This window comes from Oncorhynchus tshawytscha, linkage group LG16, assembly GCF_018296145.1.
Source record: "Oncorhynchus tshawytscha isolate Ot180627B linkage group LG16, Otsh_v2.0, whole genome shotgun sequence".
Classification (NCBI taxonomy): Eukaryota; Metazoa; Chordata; class Actinopteri; order Salmoniformes; family Salmonidae; genus Oncorhynchus; species Oncorhynchus tshawytscha.
The window spans coordinates 65584661-65599457 of NC_056444.1; the positions used below are offsets into that span (position 1 = coordinate 65584661).

The window sequence follows — 14797 nt, forward strand, 5'->3', positions numbered from 1 at the left end:
AGAGGAAGCGAGAGGGATAACTAAGCCCAAAATCTGTCTTCTCCAACAGGTTTTTTTATTTCTTTATTTTTGAAAGTTTTTTTTGCTCACCAAGCGAGGACGTTTTGTATGGAGGTCAATGAGTGTCAAATTTGGTTAACAAAAAATGTAATGGCTTGTTTGCTAGGTGTGGCTTATTTAATCGAATAGAAGTTTCACAGTGCTTAGGTTGTTACAAGTGTACAGATATAGGTAGGACATGTGACATCCAGACAACTTTTAGAAAAAACACTTTATATCAGAGTTATGCCTGTTGTCCACAAGCATATCTGCCCTCTCATTGACTAGAATAGTCCCACCTGATCTTGCCTCCTCCAGACTGCCTTCTAGTCTGAGTAACAGTATCTTTAGGTAACATTCCACTCCTTGCCACACCTTGTCATTGCCAAAGACTTGACATGGAGTACACGGAGTGGATTAGTTAAAGAGACTGGTACCCAGGCTAAATGCCATTTTTTAAGAATATATTTTTAATTGTTACAGCAGCCACTTCAATCTGGTCAATATAATGGATAATCTGTGGTCACACACAATCTCAATTGGCCCAACAGGGGGCTGCATCATTCATGGGGAAGACATGTTTACTGTTGCCTTGTTCATATTTACAACTAATGAGAGAGGACGGTCCCAAAGAGACATACATCAGAGTCCTTCAACATCACGTGACTGTATAAACAGGAAAACTGACTATGGAACACAACTGCAGTAGTACTAATAACGTTGCAAATCCACCTTTCCAATTCTTCTCAGTTACCAGGTGAAAGTATCTAGAGAGAACCCCAAGAAATCACAAGAAATGTACCCAGAAAAGGTCAAAGCAAGTCCCCTTATCTCTACAACACACTGCCAGTGCAAGCTAAGCAAGCATCAAACCCAAGCATCAAAACTATGCATCAAACCCAAGCACCAAACCCATGCATCAAACCCAAGCATCAAAACCATGCATGGTGAAGAGACTGTGTGCAACTAGTTGTGTGAGTACAATGGAAGCGGGGAGGAGAATAAGAGGGCAGCAGCCTTCTGAGCAGCTGTCTGTCTGGCTGTCTGTCTGTCTGTCTGGCTGGCTGGGTACACACCTTGGCATTAATATGCAGGTCAAAGGGCCCACAGCGTTTCAACTCTTTGTGCTCTACAGAGGAGCTCTAGGAGGGAAGAAAAATGAAGCAATGGTTTTTCACTCACACACAGGCAATGCATGACAGTCAGTTGCAAGGCTGAGTCAAAATAAATTAACAGAAATATGAACAAAGTTGAGTTAATGAACAAACAGATGTCATGAACAGGCATAGAGATGGCTAACAGAAATGACACAAAATGAGCTGGCAATGGATCAGAGGATTATTCCAATATCATGACTCCAGTGACAGACTAATAAACTCAAATGTATCTGGAGTACTACTAGGAAGTACTACAGTGATGTCGTACTTTATCAATGGGATCTTGGCTCTATGGCTATGATTGATTTTGTTCAATTGCCTCATAATGGGTCATTTCTGCCAAAATGGTAAAGATACTAAACACGAGATCACAGACAGGACAAGGTAAATACTGAAGGTGCTGCTGGTGGTTACGCAGTGGACAGTCTCTACACACCATGCCTGGACTTAACACATTACATATCAAACAGAACAATCCATTAGTTCAAACATGACACATTCACTTGGCTGGTGTCAAGTCACTTCAAGACAAATATTAGTGCAGTCAAACTCATGACGCAATGCAGTTAATGTGTATGGTCTTGCACTGAATGAACGAGCCCTGTCCTACTTTCATTTGTATTAAAAATATATATATATATATATGTTCTCAAAAACAGAAAATGGTATTTGCAAACCACAGACAGAGCGAGACGAGGAACGCGGCCCACAGTGTACCCAGTTAAAAATACATTCTATAGAAATGAGCATAGTGAGGTCAACACTGTATATGAATGATGAGTTGTATAGGATAGATGTCCATCCATGTGACAGGAACTGGGTGTAACACTAAAGTTCACTGACTCTAGTTAACAGGGGAAATAGTGAAGGGTTATGTGGTGTTGCACTCGACCTGTTCCTTCCTTCACACTGTTACACAGATCAGATCAAAAACCACTGCTGCTGTGAGCAGAGGAAGACCGATTCCTGGAGGTATCAGGGGAACAGGTGGAGTGAGAAGAAGGGAGCTACACTTAGCAGGGGGGGGGGGTCAGACCTGCTCGTTGAGTTTGGGGTGTGAGGGGCCTTGGTGAATGAGCAGCCTGACGATCCGTTGGTCCCCCTTCCATGCGGCCAGGTGCAGGGGGTAGCAGCCCTTATTGTCGGCGATGTTGGTCAAGGCCTCGTTACGTAACAGTGACTCCACAACTTCACTGTGGAATGGACAGGCAGACACTGTCAGGAGAGTTGAACATTATGTACGCTGATGACAGTGTACTATATCAATATTAACCACACAAATATGGTATTTCCCACTAGCTGACCTCATGCACATCATTGTCAGTTAATCTAAACTCCCATGACAACAGAGCAGAGCTAGCTCTAGATCTACCTGTGTCCATTTAGGGCTGCATGGTGTAGAGGAGTGTATCCAGTGCTGTCCACACAGTTCACATTAGGACCCCTCCAGATACTGTGGGGAGAGAGAGAGAGAGGGAATATTAGATCATATAACAGTATAATGCAGCTGAGGGAAGAGCCTAAAGCTAGCGTGAGCAGAGAGACAAGTTCAGTAGGCAAACATTGTGACATGTTGCCGATCAAAACGGCAGGTCCTAGCCCCTCAGTGTCATTGGCAGTCATGCTACATTATAAGTTGTGTACCATGGTTTACAGCCTAGCCCAGCCCAGGTTCACAGCCCAGCCCAGGCCAGCTCACACCCAGGTGAGAGGCGTTCTCTGAGGAATTGAACCACAGCACTGAGTGAGAGGGAAAGGAATGAGGAAGCATGGGCCAAGCCAGCAGCACCAGGCAGCAGAGGACGGATGGGGTTGGAAAGTACACACACCCACACTAAGACACAGCAGGAGGGCAGTAAAGTTGGAGGCCCCAGGCAGAAGCCAGTCTTTGCCCCCCCCCCAATGTATATTTAACAGAATCATTGCAACTGAAGGTAGAGCTGTTTGGAGCCGGCTCTTTTAGGTGAACTAAGCAGAATGAAAAGGCTAACTGAAAAGACTTGAAATGCCCTACACTAGTGAAGGCTTTTTACATCACCACATAGAACAGGGGTGGGCAATAATTATGGCTGCACAGATTTGTTTTCTAACCGATTTGTTTGTCAACAGCAATTTGCGGGCCAGATTTAAACTAAATAAATAAATAGGCCTATAGGCTATAGGTCCAGTATAATCTCTTCATACAGTAGGTTTACCTTCTTACTGGGATTAGTTAGTTGGGATGCACTGATGTGGAAATTCTGGGCCAATGACAACAGTTGAGGTCGGAAGTTTACATACACCTTAGACAAATACATTTAAACTCAGTTTTTCACAATTCCTGAGATTTACTCCTAGTAAAAATCACCAGTCTTAGGTCAGTTAGGATCACCACTTTATTTTAAGAATGTGAAATGTCAGAATAATAGTATTATTTCTTTCATCACATTCCCAGTGGGTCAGAAGTTTACATATACTCAATTTGTACTTGGTAGCATTGCCTTTAAAATTGTTGAACTTGGGTCAAACGTTTCGTGTAGCCTTCAACAAGCTTCCCACAATAAGTTGGGTGAATTTTGTCCCATTCTTCCTGACAGAGCTGGTGTAACAGTTCTATTTTTGTTTCATCAGACCAGAGGACATTTCTCCAAAAAAGTACGATCTTTGTCCCTATGTGCAGTTGGAAACCGTAGTCTGGCTTTTTTATGGTGGTTTTGGAGCAGTGGTTTCTTCCTTGCTGAGCAGCCTTTCAGGTTATGTCGATATCGGACTCGTTTTACTGTGGATATAGACACTTTTGTACCTGTTTCCTCCAGCATCTTCACAAGGTCCTTTGCTGTTGTTCTGGGATTGATTTGCACTTTTCGCACCAAAGTACGTTCATCTCTAGGAGACAGAACACGTCTCCTTCCTGAGATGTATGATGGCTGTGCGGTACCATGGTGTTTATACTTGCGTACTATCATTTGCACAGATGAACGTGGAACCTTCAGGCGTTTGGAAATTCCTCCCAAGGATGATCCAGACTTGTGGTCTATAATTTTTTTTTGCGGTCTTGGCTGATTTCTTTTGATTTTCCCATGATGTCAGGCAAAGAGGCACAGAGTTTGAAGGTAGGCCTTGAAATTCATCAACAGGTACACCTCCAATTGACTCAAATGATGTCAATTAGCCTCTCAGAAGCTTCTAAAGCCATGACATTGTTTTCTGGAATTTTCCAAGCTGTTTAAAGGCACAGTCATCTTAGTGTATGTAAACTTCTGACCCACTGGAATTGTGATACAGTGAATTATAAGTGAAATAATCTGTCTGTAAACAATTGATGGAAAAATGACTTGTGTCATGCACAAAGTAGATGTCTTATCCTACTTGCCAAAACTATAGTTTATTAACAAGAAATTTGTAGAGTGGTTGAAAAACGAGTTTTAATGACTCCAACCTAAGTCCAACCGAACCAACTTTGGCTTTCATGGATTTAGCCACTATATTGTGATCATTGCATCCAATGGGTATGGATATATGTTTAGAACAAAGTTCTACAGTATTAGTACAAATGTGATCGATACATGTGGATGATCTTGTTCCTGTAGTGTTTGTAAACACCCTGGTAGGTTGATTAATAACCTGAACCAGATTACAGGCACTGGTTACAGTAATAAGCTTCCTCTTGAGCGGACAGCTTGATGAAAACCAGTCAATATTCAGGTCCCCAAGAAAGTAGACCTCTCTGTTTACATCACATACACTATCAAGCATTTCACACATATCATTTAGATACTGCCTGTTCGTACTTGGTGGCCTATAGCATCACCCCAAAAGAAAAGGCTTTAGATGTGCTAAGTGAACCTGCAACCACAACACTTCAATAACACTTGACATAAAATCTTCTCTAAGCATTACAGGGATATGGCTCTAAATATATACAGCAACACCTCCTCCATAAGTATTTCAGTCTCTTCTATATGTAACCGATGTGAAATGGCTAGCTAGTTAGCGGGGTGCGCGCTAATAGTGTTTCAATCGGTGACGTCACTCGCTCTGAGACCTTGAAGTAGTTGTTTCCCTTGCTCTGCAAGGGCCGTGGCTTTTGTGGAGCGATGGGTAACGATGCTTCGAGGGTGGCTGTTGTCTATGTGTGCAGAGGGTCCCTGGTTCGGGGCGAGGAGAGGGACGGAAGCAATACTGTTACATTGATGCTGTTGACCCGGATCACTGGTTGCTGCGGAAAAGGAGGAGATCAAAAGTGGGGTGAGTGTAACCGATGTGAAATGGCTAGCTAGTTAGCGGGGTGCATGCTAATAGTGTTTCAGTCAGTGACGTCACTCGCTCTGAGACCTTGAAGTAGTTTTTCCCTTGCTCTGCAAGGGCCGCAGATTTTGTGGGGCGATGGGTAACGATGCATCGTGGGAGCCAGTTGTTGATGTGTGCAGAGGGTCCCTGGTTCGAGCCCAGGTAGGGGCGAGGAGAGGGACACAAGCTAAACTGTTACATATAGATGTTGTTATCCTTATATTGCTACTGCTGTATCAACAAATTAATTATCTAAGTGAGTTTCAGAAATGGCTAATATGAATGTTATCTGATGTGAGCAAGTTATTGATTTCATGAACCTTATTTCTAAGGCTACATATATTATTATAGGCCATTTTCAGCCCTTTCCTGAGTAGCTTATCAGAGATAGACATAATGCTGAAAGTGTGTGCACGTGCGCGCTGCGGGATTGAAGCTACGAACAATGTAGAAAATAGTAAAAATAAAATAAAACCCTGGAATAAGTAGGTGTGTCAAAATATTTGACTGGTACTGTATGTTTAATTGAAATAAAACCACCCGTGAGCCTAGAGTTGGGAAACCCTGCCCTATAGGGTTATGCGTGTGAATTCTTGGGAACAGATTTCCAAATTAAAATCACTTGGAGCTAATTTCCTGGTGTTTTTAACAGTCTTTTATGTCCAACAATGAAAATGCAAAAACATGTCATGTAAAAAGCACCTCATTTCAGTGTGCGCATAATTAGTGCTCAGGGGTCGCATTGAACCCATATCTGGGTAGAGGAGGAGACAATGAATATGACGAGTCTCCTCTCTAGCCCAGTTAACTACCATTCATTTTCCCATTACACACCTTTGCAAGCGTAATAATGTCAAAATATGTTTCATTATTCACCAAATATGGAGTTTTGCTGGGAGACTATCATGTATTGCCATGCCACCCTGTATGCTCTTCCAGAAAAAAGCCCTTTTTCCCTCTTTTCTTTTTTTATAATCAAAAAAATGGTATTGTCTGGAAATAATCTATGTATTGTTTTTGACAAAGTGCACATGCGCCAAATCCACCCCTATGCATTAATGTAATTATCAACCACTCACTTCATTCTATCCTTCACTGGTTGAATTGAAGGGTCTGGACTGGAGGATATATATAGGCCTAGAGCTCTCATACACTTAAGGCTGAACTCAGCTGTCAGCTGTGATGGTTTGTTTCTTTTAATCAGCAGATAGAAAGAGAGAAATGGAGAGAGGGAGTAATTAAACAGGCAAAGGAAGCCTGGGCGCTGGGAGGATAGCATGCCATGCCAGCAGCAGGTCAACAGTAACAATGGGATCTGGCTGCACACTGAGCACTTCCTAAAATAAATAATTTGAAAAGAAATCCAGCCTAGCACTGGAAAAACAAAGGTCTGAGAGAGAGGAGAGATGGGATGGATCTCGTGAAGATGAGAGCACTGAAATGGAACCAAGAGAGGGATTCTACCAACAGTAGGGAGGATGATGCTGCTGCACCACCATGCAACAATGTCATCTATCTATGATAAAACCCACGAAATGTGCCAGATTAAAAGATGAACATTGATGTTCACGTGACGTAACATTAATCCATATCATCAACGCTGAAAACAAAAAAGAAACTGAAGACAGGCACGCAATGCACACACTTACATACTTAAAAATGCTGACATGTTCAATCTCAGAAAGGTCTAATGGCTGGGGCGATGATAGTGACAACATGATGACATCACCATGGCCATTGGAGAGGGGGGCACAAGGCAGTAAGAGGACACAGGCAACAGAATGCTCCCTTCATCCCTGCACAGCTCCACAGGAGCATCGCTCTGATGAGAACCCTCTTGTTTTGTAATGGCCGCTTTTGCCCCCTAAAATAAATCTCCCATAATAGCTCTGAGAGCAGCCTGCAATTACCCAGTCGGAGCAGTCCCGTTAAATAAGTGTCTGCATTCTAGCTTTCAGAACAATACAGGCCAAGGCTCTGTAGGCCAAAGAAGAAACACTGGAAAATTCATCCTTCCCTATATAGTGTCACATACACTGAGTGTACCAAACATTAGGAACACATTCCTAATATTGAGTTGCACCATCTTTTTCTCTCATAACAGCCTCAATTCGTTGAGGCATGGACTCTACAAGGTATCAAAGGTGTTTCACAGGGATGCTGGCCCATGTTGACTCCAATGCTTCCCACAGTTGTGTCAAGTTGGTTGGATGTCTTTTGGGTGGTGGACACTCTCTTTCTAAAATTATGCACCGCCATTGTTGCAACCCCTATTACTAGTCTGTTCAACCTGTCTTTCGTATCGTCCGAGATTCCTAAAGATTGGAAAGCTGCCGCGGTCATCCCCCTCTTCAAAGGGGGTGACACTCCAGACCCAAACTGTTACAGACCTGTATCCATCCTGCCCTGCCTTTCCAAAGTCTTCAAAAGCCAAGTTAAGAAACAGATCACTGACCATTTCGATCCCACCGTACCTTCTCCGCTGTGCAATCCGGCTTCAGAGCTGGTCATGGGTTCACCTCAGCCACGCTCAAGGTACTAAAACAATAACATAACCGCCATCAACAAAAAAACAGTACTGTGCAGCCATCTTCATCGACCAAGGCTTTCGACTCTGTCAATCACCGCATTCTTATCGGCAGACTCAACAGCCTTGGTTTCTCAAATGACTGCCTCGCCTGGTTCACCAACTACTTCTCAGATAGAGTTCAGTGTGTCAAATCAGAAGGCATGCTGTCCGGACCTCTGGCAGTCTCTATGGGGGTGCCACAGGGTTCAATTCTCGGGCCGACTCTTTTCTCTGTATATATCAATGATGTCGCTCTTGCTGCTGGTGATTCTCTGATCCACCTCTACGCAGACGACACCATTCTGTATACATCCGGCCCTTCTTTGGACACTGTGTTAACAAACCTCCAAACAAGCTTCAATGCCATACAACACTCCTTCCGTGGCCCCCAACTGCTCTTAAATGCTAGTAAAACTAAATGCATGCTCTTTAACCGATCGCTGCCCACACCCTCCCGCCCAACTAGCATCACTACTCTGGACGGTTCTGACTTAGAATATGTAGACAACTACAAATACCTAGGTGTCTGGTTAGACTGTAAACTCTCCTTCCAGACACATATAAAGCATAACCCAATCCAAAATTAAATCTAGAATTGGCTTCCTATTTCGCAACAAAGCCTCCATCACTCACGCTGCAAAACATACCCTCGTAAAACTGACTATCCTACCGATCCTCGACTTCGGAAATGTCATTTACAAAATAGCCTCCAACACTCTACTCAGCAAATTGGATGCAGTCTATCACAGTGCCATCCGTTTTGTCACCAAAGCCCCTTATACCACCCACTACTGCTTTGGCCGCCTTTCCTTACTCAGCAAATTGGATGCAGTCTATCACAGTGCCATCCGTTTTGTCACCAAAGCCCCTTATACCACCCACTACTGCTTTGGCCGCCTTTCCTTACAGTTCTCTGCTGCCAATGACTGGAACAAATTGCAAAATAAATAAATACATTTAAAAATATTGCTGAAGTTGGAGATATCGCCCTCACTAACTTTAAGCTATCCGAGCAGCTCACCGATCGCTGCAGCTGTACACAGCCCATCTATAAAATAGCCCATCCAAATACCTACCTCATCCCCATATTGTTTTTAATTTTTTTTTTTTTGCTGTTTTGCACACCAGTAAAATAGCAAAAACACACCAGTACTTCTACTTGCACATCTATCACTCCAGTGTTAATTTGCTAAATTGTAATTACGTCGCTACTATGGCCTATTTATTGCCTTACCTCCTTACTCCATTTGCACACACTGTATATAGATTTTTCTATTGTTATTGACTGTACGTTTGTTTATCCCACGTGTAACTCTGTGTTGTTGATTTTTGTCGCACTGCTTTGCTTTATCTTGGCCAGGTCGCAGTTGTAAATGAGAACTTGTTCTCAACTGGCCTAACTGGTTAAATAAAGGTGAAATAAATAAAATATATATAAATCATGATACACACAGGAAACTGTTGAGCGTGAAAAACCCAGCAGAGTTGCAGTTCTTGACACACTCAAACCGGAGCGCCTGGCACCTATTGCCCTCCCTCGTTCAAAGGCACTTGAATCTTTTGTCTTGCCCAATCACCAGCTGAATGGCACAGACAATCCATGTCTCAATTGACTCAAGTATTAAAAATCCTTTAACCAGTCTCCTCCACTTCATCTACACTGATGGAAGTGGATTTAACAAATGACATCAATAAGGGATAAAAGCTTTCACCTGGATTCACTTTGTCAGTCTATCTCATGGAAATGTTTTGTGCACTCACTGTGCATTAGTCCAGTCATTCCCATACAGTCAACCCCAATTACAGGCCTGTATGGACCTATAGGCCTGCCTGCTAAAGGCATCTCACAGTCAGCCATAGTTGATAAGGATGCCAGTGGCTCTGTCAGTGGTACAGGCTGAAGCTACACTAGCAGAGTGAGTGAGGAGGAGGATATGATGGTGAAGGATAGAATTTTGTTAGGGGAAGGAAATCACTCTAGAGGTTCAATGCAAATCCCTCCACACCGGCAATGCACCTCAGCTAAGTAGCGAAGAGTACTGCCTTGGACTGACTGGATGTGCACATTTCCAGTTTCATGCCCACTGAACACATCATACACAAAAACTGTCCGCTCGCTAGTTGCTGTCCCAGATTAGAAATAGATTTTACATAACAATTTACTTCAAATAATGCATAGCCAACTCAAAAAACTGCTCTGGTCGTGCTGCCTGCTTGATTACATACGCAAGTCTGACTGCAAGCATGCAGGGCTGTTAGCCTATAGTATGCAATAGAGACAATGACTGGAAGCATGCAAGGCTGTTAGCCTATAGTACGCAATAGAGACAATGACTGCAAGCATGCAAGGCTGTTAGCCTATAGTACGCAATAGAGACAATGACTGCAAGCATGCAAGGCTGTTAGCCTATAGTACGCAATAGAGACAATGACTGCAAGCATGCAAGGCTGTTAGCCTATAGTACGCAATAGAGACAATGACTGCAAGCATGCAAGGCTGTTAGCCTATAGTACGCAATAGAGACAATGACTGGAAGCATGCAAGGCTGTTAGCCTATAGTACGCAATAGAGACAATGACTGCAAGCATGCAAGGCTGTTAGCCTATAGTACGCAATAGAGACAATGACTGCAAGCATGCAAGGCTGTTAGCCTATAGTACGCAATAGAGACAATGACTGCAAGCATGCAAGGCTGTTAGCCTATAGTACGCAATAGAGACAATGACTGGAAGCATGCAAGGCTGTTAGCCTATAGTACGCAATAGAGACAATGACTGCAAGCATGCAAGGCTGTTAGCCTATGAGTACGCAATAGAGACAATGACTGCAAGCATGCAAGGCTGTTAGCCTATAGTACGCAATAGAGACAATGACTGCAAGCATGCAAGGCTGTTAGCCTATAGTACGCAATAGAGACAATGACTGGAAGCATGCAAGGCTGTTAGCCTATAGTACGCAATAGAGACAATGACTGGAAGCATGCAAGGCTGTTAGCCTATAGTACGCAATAGAGACAATGACTGGAAGCATGCAAGGCTGTTAGCCTATAGTACGCAAGAGACAATGACTGGAAGCAGTGTGAAATGAAGCCTAAAACGTGGCGACAAGAGGCCTTTCTCCTGCCACCTCTAAAGCTTTGTTCACATTGGCAGTTTGAAATGACACAAACACCATTTTTTTGCATTTCCGATTTGAAATCGGTTATTTTTCCCGCAGTCTGAACAGCCAAAAGGAAATCGGATATTTCAAGCCACATACAGTCAAATACAAATCTGATTCCTGGCCATAGACTGTTATTTGACATATCTTCTTGCTTGCTAGCTACTCTGTTGACAGTTTGACAAGAACATGACGTTGAAGCTAACTAGCTTGTTGTTAATTGTTTACAAATAAAAGGCTTTAAAAGTGTTCTTACACTATGATTTGTAACATTCAAAGCAACTGGGACACGTCCACGGCAGGCATTGTTGTCACGTAGCTTGCTACATAACTTCTGAGTGATGGGGAACATGAGCACCACCAATCAGCCTACACCAATGTGCACACACCCGCCGTCACTATGACAGCTAGAGTAGCTGTGTCAGCAAATGACTGCTGTCTGAGCACACACAAATCTCATTTAGGTCACTTGTAACGTGCTGTTTGGACAGTCAGTATTCCTTTTTTGAATTTTGAAAAACAAAACTAAATTGAGCATTGAGGCCTGCAGTGTGAACAAGGATTTTGTGTAAGGCTCACCACCTCCCCTGAGCATCTTAGTAGGGCAGAACTCAAGGGCATGAGGTAGTGGCACTTGACAATCCACTTCATCCTCTTATAGCTAGAGCGATTCAGAACCAACAACTGGACTGAGGGAATTCCACTTTGAAAGGAAAGAGCTAATCCTTAATTTCCCTGAGGGAATATCAACTTGACGAGGCTGAAGTCAAAGAGATTCTACAGGCTGTAATTCAGCGTTGCACAAAGCCTTGCCACTAAGAGGACAAATGATAATAATACCATTCCTCTCCCTCTTTCTTGCATTCTTTATGTATAAGGAGAGGACTGCTGAAGCTACTCAAGGATGCACAAGACATCTTCACGGACCCCATTTATTGCCTTTTTCCTCTGTGTCACTCTCCTAAAAACTTGAAAGGAAATCCCTTTTGTAGCCTTTGTTGCTGCCCTCTACTTGCCATTTGTCTATGTCTCTTCAGGATCCACTACAGCAGAATCTACAGTACTGTGAGCCAAACAACCCTCTGGTTTTCAAGGTGGTAGCTAATGTTGAAAAAAAACTCAATTTTACAACATGACAACTAAAAGAACAGCTGGTGAGGTGAATGGAGCAGTGGAAAGGGAAAGCAGGAGTCCCACTGAGACTAAAGGGATTTAGATGCTGTGCTGCTGGGAGGAAAGACCAGGTGAGGCTGAGATCTGTCAAATAAACAGATTTGTCCTCAGTCCAATTAAGCAGTGCGACCACACAGATAGGGATTAGGGGCGAGGCAGTGCCCTAGGGCGCCTGGCGCATGGCGGGGGCCAGGGCACTGCCAGGGCAATAGGGCTTAATTAAGCGGAGGGAGGACTGCCGGCCAAACATTGAGACCAGATGCACCATTTGCCAAACAGTAGCTCAGCATGCCTTTCAGTGAGTGTCCAACCTGTATTGTACAGCCTCCAGTCCCCATTAGAGAGACTGACACTTCTCTACCTGCCAATGTCCTAGCTCTTACAGTGGATTATACTCAATCACATTGACTTAATGAGCTCGGGGGTGTAGAATACAGAAGCATGAGTTCTTCACGGATCTATCCGAATACCCGAATACAACATTTCGGATTCAACCTGGTTGTATCCCGGGTCAGATCCAAAATGTTGTAGTTAACCCTCTGATCCCAGGTCGAATCCAGCTCTGTGGCCACGGACCTCGGACCTGTGTGAAAATACTGTATGTGAAATGCCAACAGGATCCAAAATAATATCTGAAAACTTTAGTTCCTAAACAACATAAATGCAAATTTCACATATTTATGTTTTATTCTATTAAAATTATTGGTTTCATCAAACCAAATGTGTGAAAATATCATTGTGACAAAACGGCATATTCTCTTTATGAACACGAGCCACTGCGCAGTGCACACTCTGTGAAACAGGTTATAGCTCGTTGTGGGACAGGAAGAAGATGTTGTTGTTACCAGCCTCCGACCGCAAGGCACTTCAGAGGGTAGTGCGTATGGCCCAGTACATCACTGGGGCAAAGCTGCCTGCCATCCAGGACCTCTACACCAGGAGGTTTCAGAAGAAGGCCCTGAAAATTGTCAAAGACCCCAGCCACCCCAGTCATAGACTGTTCTCTCTACTACTGCATGGCAAGCGGTACCGGAGTGCCAAGTCTAGGACAAAAAGGCTTCTCAACAGTTTTTAACCCCCAAGCCATAAGACTCCTGAACAGGTAACTACATGGTTACCCAGACTATTTGCATTGTGTGCCCCCTCAACCCCTCTTTTACGCTGCTGCTACTCTCTGCTTATCTTATATGCATAGTCACTTTAACTCTACATTCATGTACATACTACCTCAATTGGCCCGACCAACCAGTGCTCCCGCACATTGGCTAACCGGGCTATCTGCATTGTGTCCCACCACCCCCTCTTTTTACGCTACTGCTACTCTCTGTTCATCATATATGCATAGTCACTATGCATACCCACATGTACATACTACCTCAATAAGCCTGACTAACCAGTGTCTGTATATAGCCTTGCTACTCTCATTTTCAAATATATTTTTACTGTTGTTTTTATTTCTTTACTTACCTACACACACACACACACACATACTTTTTTTCCTCCGCAATATTGGTTAGAGCCTGTAAGTAAGCATTTCACTGTTGTATTCGGCGCACGTGACATATAAACTTTGATTTGGATACAGAAGGGAAAAAGGTTGGTGCTGCTCTTGGCCCATATTTTGAAGATCTGAGCTATTTAATGTATTTGTTTCATTTCTAAAATGTGCCATGTTTACATATTACTTATTTGTTGAGGATTGGCTTATTTTGTAGGCCCATATGCTATTTTGTTAACTAATGTTGAATGACTTTAGTCAAGTTTGATATTTGTCAGCATAAAGATTACTCACTCATACTCTGGTTTTGTGGATTTTACATTATTATTATTATTTTCTACATTTAACTAGGCAAGTCAGTTAAAAACAAATTCGTACTTAAAATGACGGCCTACCCTAGCCAAAGCCGGACGACGCTGGGCCAAGGCTTTATACCTACTATTAATTTAGAAGTAACAATTTTAGGCTATTATAATGAGTTAGAATTGAGTTCCAGAAATAGCCTAACAATATATATATATATACAATAGCAGTCAAAAAGTTTGGACACACCTACTCATTCAAGGGTTTGTTTTTATTTTTACTATTTTCTACATTGTAGAATAATAGTGAAGACATCAAAACGATGAAATAACACATATGGAATCATGTAGTAACCAAAAAAGTGTTATTAAAAGTAACCACCCACTGATTTGATGACAGCTTTGCACACTCAAGTGTGCCTTGTTAAATGTTAATTTGTGGAATTTCTTTCCTTCTTAATGCATTTGAGCCACTCAGTTGTGTTGTGACAAATTAGGGCTATCTTCTGTATACCACCCCTATTTGGTAAAAGACGAAGTCCATATTAGGGCAAGAACATCATAGCGCTGGATGGTTTTTGCAACTGCACTTGAAGAAACTTTAAAAGTTCTTGACTTTTTCCAGGTTGA

General features: G+C 42.9%; 1 protein-coding gene across 10 annotated transcripts in view; it reads right to left on the reverse strand.

The window, feature by feature from the left end:
* The window catches only part of LOC112216130 (ankyrin repeat and SAM domain-containing protein 1A-like), a 109527-nt gene that overhangs the window by 74222 nt on the left and 20508 nt on the right, over positions 1-14797 (reverse strand). For 9 of the 10 annotated variants that reach the window (XR_006079088.1, XM_042299500.1, XM_042299502.1 and 6 more), the window contains exons 2-4: positions 2569-2649; positions 2233-2389; positions 1116-1181 (exon numbers count right to left, since the gene is read on the reverse strand). Coding sequence is in view for 9 of the 10 variants with exons in the window: in XM_042299500.1 (XP_042155434.1) it covers positions 1116-1181; positions 2233-2389; positions 2569-2649 (304 nt within the window). In the remaining variant the exon portion in view is untranslated. The remainder of the gene's footprint in view (positions 1-1115; positions 1182-2232; positions 2390-2568; positions 2650-14797) is intronic. The other variant, XM_042299505.1, reaches the window with a different exon arrangement.